At 53.3% G+C, this 4,976-nt stretch overlaps 1 protein-coding gene across 5 annotated transcripts; it reads right to left on the bottom strand.

The window, feature by feature from the left end:
- Window positions 1-37: 37 nt before the first annotated feature.
- Window positions 38-4,949, bottom strand: LOC103395618 (nuclear pore complex protein Nup98-Nup96-like). Of its 5 annotated transcripts, none has more exons than XM_017041672.1 (14): window positions 3,766-4,949; window positions 3,533-3,652; window positions 3,282-3,415; window positions 3,083-3,190; window positions 2,863-3,016; window positions 2,253-2,563; window positions 1,928-2,063; window positions 1,442-1,756; window positions 1,244-1,350; window positions 1,003-1,169; window positions 832-936; window positions 525-631; window positions 235-339; window positions 38-157 (listed from the first exon to the last, which is right to left on the bottom strand). In XM_017041672.1, exons 1-14 carry the CDS (start codon window positions 3,890-3,892, stop codon window positions 135-137), a joined length of 2,019 nt encoding a protein of 672 aa, XP_016897161.1. In that variant the 5' UTR covers window positions 3,893-4,949; the 3' UTR covers window positions 38-134. The 5 variants fall into 5 exon arrangements, with proteins under 5 accessions (XP_016897161.1, XP_016897162.1, XP_008331599.2 ...); XM_017041673.1 differs by having other exon boundaries at window positions 832-1,169; window positions 2,253-2,384; window positions 2,457-2,563; XM_008333377.2 differs by having other exon boundaries at window positions 832-1,169.
- Between the last annotated feature and the right edge of the window lie 27 nt (window positions 4,950-4,976).

Here is a 4,976-nt window from a genome sequence, read left to right as displayed (position 1 = left end):
GTTGTTGTCGTCGTCGTTGTTGTTGTTGTTGATGATGTTGTTGTCGTCGTCGTTGTTGTTGTTTCTGTCACTGACGCATGAGCGCCACCTCCTGGATAAGGTGGCATGTGAAGTTGTGGACGCAGGTCCAGGGGTCAGGGTGGGGTCACAGGAGACTCTGGAAGACAAACACCGTCACTGACCTCAGAGCCTAAAGTGTAGTGAGGTCCAGGTCCCTCTAGATGGCGCTGTTACCTCTTCTTGTGCCAGTAAGGTTTTCAGTCACACGTTCTTCAACCCTGAGGGACAAGTCTTGGATGGACGGGACGGTGTCGATGAAGACGCGGCTCAGGAGGATGCCTGGAAGACAGGAAACAGATTCTGTCTGGGGACGAGGAGGACGAGGAGGACGAGAAGGACGAGGAGGACAAGGAGGACGAGGAGGACTAGGAGGATGAGGAGGACGAGGAGGACGCGGAGGACGAGGAGGACGAGGAGGGCGAGGAGGACGAGGAGGACGGTGGTTCAGTTCTGTGGTGTCTCACCTGTGTTGTGAGGAGACTGCAGCGCCTCCTGCAGGCCAAACTGCTCTGGGTGCTGGGGGATGGGTGTGATGATGGGGTTGGTGTAGCTCTGTGTCAGATGAGTGCTGCTGGAGCAGAGAGGTCAAAGGTCAAAGGTGACCTACTGGTTCTGGACGGTTTCATATCAAAGAGAGAAAGACTTTGGTCTGTGAGCCCCAAAAAAGACACAGACCAAAGTCTGTAGAGGAGTTCTAATGAGCTACAGTGACACCACCTGACCACAGGAGGCAGTAAAGGTGTGTGTGTGTGTGTGTGTGAGTGTGCAGACCTGTGTGTGTGTGTGTGTGTGTCCTGCTCTCCCTCCGCAGCAGCGTCAGCGTCGTTGGTCTGACTTCTTCTGATGTACTTGAACCTGACGTTCCTGATGGTTCTCCTGTGAAGACGGAACACACAGTGAGGACCAGCCACGGCAGATGGAGGCGATGGTGTTGGCTGGTACCTGGGGACCAAGGTTCTACTGGACTCTGCTGCGTCTTTGATCCGTTGACCTTTGACCCCCGGCCGCAGAGATCCAGACCAGGTGGGTCTGTGGCGCCGGGCGACAGACTGACTTCTCAGCTTGTATCGTGAGCTCGGAGACCTCCGACCTGTGGTTGGGGTTTGGTTCTGAGGAGAACAGGAGATGCTGTGAGGGTGCAGCTCAGCAGAACCTCCAAGAACCCAATGATTGACCTTCTTACCGCCTCAGGCTGGGGCAGCGGGTTCCTGAAGAGCGGCGAGTCTTGGTACGGCGAGTACCTGACATGGTTGGACACGTGCTGCAGCAGGGACTGCTGGGAAGTGGCTGCTGATTCACACAGGGACAACAGAACCGCTTCAGTTGTAGAACCGCAGCAGAACATCTGAAAACACCAGCCATGAAGACCAACAGATCTCACCGACAAACGGCAGCGCAGAACCCAAGCTCTGGAGGTCGGTTCCACTGTGGAACCCTGTTCTGTCCAAGGTTCCCATGGGTCCCAGCGGCGGAGCGAGGTTCTGGGTGTGGCCAAAACCAAACTGGCCGGGGACGGCTACCAATCCCAGACTGTCCACGTGGTCTCTTGGACCTTCTCTGGTTCTTGTGGTGATCAAAGCTGAACCAGCGTCACCTGCTCCACAGCTGGTACTCACACCTGCACCTGGTCCAGTACGTCCTGGTTCTACTGCAGCCAGTCTGTCCCCGAACAGACTCCCTCCAGCAGGAGAGAAACCTGCACCAAGACCCGTCATTACAGATCAGAGTTCTGGACCTCAGTCCTGCGGTCGACCGGACCGGGCTGGTTTCTGTCCCACAGGGTCAGAGGTGAAACCGAGCCCGTCCAGATCTGGGTCACTGAGAACCTACACTGACTTTGATCATTAACCAGAAACACTTCACTCACCGACGGTACACACGTGGATTCCAGGTCCGATCGGAACATCAGGTTTGTCACCAAGGAGATCGGTACCACCGCTGAGACACAGAGAACTGGTGCTGCTGGTACCAGTCCCAAAGATCTTATTTCTGAAGATGCTCTGCTGCAAGGACAGAAACAGAAAGAGTCACAGAGTTAGGATCTGGACCCCAGGTCTGGATCTGGACCCCAGGTCTGGATCTGGACCCCAGGTCTGGATCTGGAACCCCGGTCTGGATCTGGACCCCGGGTCTGGATCTGGACCCCCGGCCCATGAAGGTCCATGAAGTTCTGTGAAGTCCAAACTCGGTACCTGGGTGCCTGTGCTTCCAGAACCGGGCGGTCCAGAGAGGCTGCCGTCTCTCCCAAAGCTGTTGGAGTTCATGTTGTGAGTGAAGCTGAAGAACCCCCCCGACTGAGACCCCGTCCTGCCGCCCAGGGAACCCTGAGAAAGGACAGAGGACGTCAGACTGGGGACAGTGGACAGTGGGACAGTGGACAGACAGAGGAGCCTCACTGTGGCGCCGCTGCTGAGGTTCTGGGTGGAGGTGGTCTGACCCGACGGTGTGAAACAGCTGCTGACTCGTTGCTGGTTCTGTTGTCCAGACCAGCCACTAGGTGGTGCTGTGGAAAAGACAAACCTCAGTCACGACCCGGGGCCACCGACGACAGATTGACCCACCCTGGACCCTGACGGAACCAGCTGTTGATCCACTGCTGGTCCATCACCAGGATCAAAGGAGTTCTTTTCTTATTTAAACCGTTTGAAATCTTTTTTCAGATAAACTTCAGAAATATACAAACTGGCCACAAGAGGGCAGCAGTGAGTCTACATGAACAAAAGTGACTTTGTCGGTCAGTCCATGCGGTCAGTGTCCCGGGTCGGTCCATGTCCGTCTCACTGAGGTCAGGATGTCTCTTACCTGTTCCACACGTGTTCTTGTTCTGCCCAAAGAAACGGCCTGTGTTGGCCGCAGCGGAACCGATGGTGGAAGAACCAAAGACGTGGGCCGTCCCTGCTCTCCTGTGATTGGCTGGACCCTTCCTCTCCGCCAGGTAGTCTTCTAGTCTCAGCTCCTGCAAGACAGACCAGAACGGTCACATCAGGGACTGGAACCTTCACCTGCTGCTGATCACACTGACCTCTAGTGACTTCCCCTGGTACTGCTCCATGGCTGTGATGCAGTGCTGTGTGGTCTGGATGTTCACGCTCACACCAGCTGTAACCAACGTGTCACTTCCTGTTGTAGGCTGAACAAATGAATGGGTCACAATCACGGACCGTGATCCCGCCCCAGGTCCTGGTCCTGGTCCTGGTTCTGGTTCTGGTCCTGGTACTCACTGTGTATGTGATGGCTGTTCCTGTCAGTGGTGCGGCATAGAACCCTAAACCTCCAAACAGGAAGTCAGTCCCATCAAAGGAGATAGGATTGGTAACCCCGAGCCCTCTAGCACCACCTGTGGCAGTTCCCATGTACTCGGTAAAGAGAAGGATCATTAGTCATCATTAGTTGTTGGTACTGATTAGTTCCAACCGCAGGATTGAGTTCCTGAACCGATCTTTAAGGATCTGGGATCAGTGGACGATCTTACTTTCAAAGGTTGTGGGTTTGACGGCACCAAGTCCAAACAGACTGGCACTAGAACCAAAGGCTGGGGGGTCGATGGGAGGGGGGGCCGGCTGGCCAAAAGTACTGGACCCAAAAAGAGTACCTGAAGGGGAATGACAGCAGCAGTGCCTTCAGAAGCAGGAAGAGGAGGAGGAGGAGGAGGAGACGAAAAACTCCGAACGCTAATCAAGACATAGAAACATAGAGTTGACCGACCAGAACCAGGTGTGTTCTGCACAGAACCAAACGGTCCTCCGGTCCCTGTGTTACGACCAAGGTCTCCAGGAAACACGAAAGTTCCAGGAGTTCCAGGAGTTCCAGGACCTCCTGAGCCTGGGGTCATCTTTGGGCCTCAACCCTGTGTCTGATAAATATAAACAAAGCCACAAGGTGGCGCTCTGTTCTGTGTCAGTGAATTCAGGTTATTAAGACACAAACCTTCTTCTTGTTCTCAGTGAAGCCCAGTCAAACGATGTCATTGATATAGAATGCTGCCACCTGCTGGTAAAAATGAATCATCGTTGATGTCTTCACTGAAGTTCAAAGACCTGATCAAAGGATTTCTTCAGTTCGATCACATTTCAGCTCTCACCCCTCTCCACTCATCTGTCGCCCCCCACTGGCCAGACTTTGTACACATGAAATGAAGAGTCACAGAGCAGCATGTTTTAAGATCTGCTCTTTATTTTATTGGTTTGTTTGGACAGATGACATCATCAGTTGGTTTGTTTGGACGGACAGATGACATCATCAGTTGGTTTGGACAGATGACATCATCAGTTGTTTTGTTTGGACAGATGACATCATCAGTTGGACAGACACAGGGAAGACGTGACCTGACCTGCAGAGGAGCGTCCAGGTTCCAGGGTCGTATTCAAGGACTTTCCAGGCTTGAATTGTTAACATACACAGACGGAGACGAGCAGTTGTTGTTGTTGTTTTTTTCATATATTTTTTTTATTACGGTGATTATGTTCAGGAGGACTTCAGTGTCCAGGGTCACAGTTGGTCCAGACGTCTCTGAACAGTGACGCCCCCTGCAGGCTCTTATGACTAGTCTGGACATCAGTGTCCACAGTCCAGCGTGGACCTGATGTTTACCTACAAACAAACATCTGATGACACCGAACAAAGGGACGTCCAACAGTACCGTCCAACAGTACCGTCCAACAGTACCGTCCAACAGTACCGTCCAACAGTCGGTGGTTCATGCTAGCTCTAGACTCGTTGAGGAGTTTTTCTAATATTTGAAGTGACATTCATGGTCATCTGGATCTGACCTGGACCTTAAGAGTCATAAATGCCCTAACAAAGTCATGAGGTTAAAGGTCAACATGTTCCTCATCACCATGGTTTTCTCATGGAGGACCCCTGTCCCTGCTGCTGACCCCAAGCACCCCCCCCCCTCCCCCACCCCCGCCCACCCG

The sequence above is a fragment of the Cynoglossus semilaevis genome, chromosome 19 (genome assembly GCF_000523025.1).
Source record: "Cynoglossus semilaevis isolate Cse_v1.0 chromosome 19, Cse_v1.0, whole genome shotgun sequence".
Classification (NCBI taxonomy): Eukaryota; Metazoa; Chordata; class Actinopteri; order Pleuronectiformes; family Cynoglossidae; genus Cynoglossus; species Cynoglossus semilaevis.
This window is presented reverse-complemented; position numbering and strand designations above follow the sequence as displayed.

Excerpts from the sequence above, each read along its gene's own strand:
- LOC103395618 (XM_008333377.2), bottom strand. The coding sequence starts at position 3,892 with ATGACCCCAGGCTCAGGAGGTCCTGGAACTCCTGGAACTCCTGGAACT. Across the intron at positions 1,351-1,441 it reads TTCTGCGCTGCCGTTTGTCG|CAGCCACTTCCCAGCAGTCC; the intron begins GTGAGATCTGTT and ends TGTGTGAATCAG. Across the intron at positions 632-831 it reads ACACACACACACACACACAG|CAGCACTCATCTGACACAGA; the intron begins GTCTGCACACTC and ends TCTCTGCTCCAG.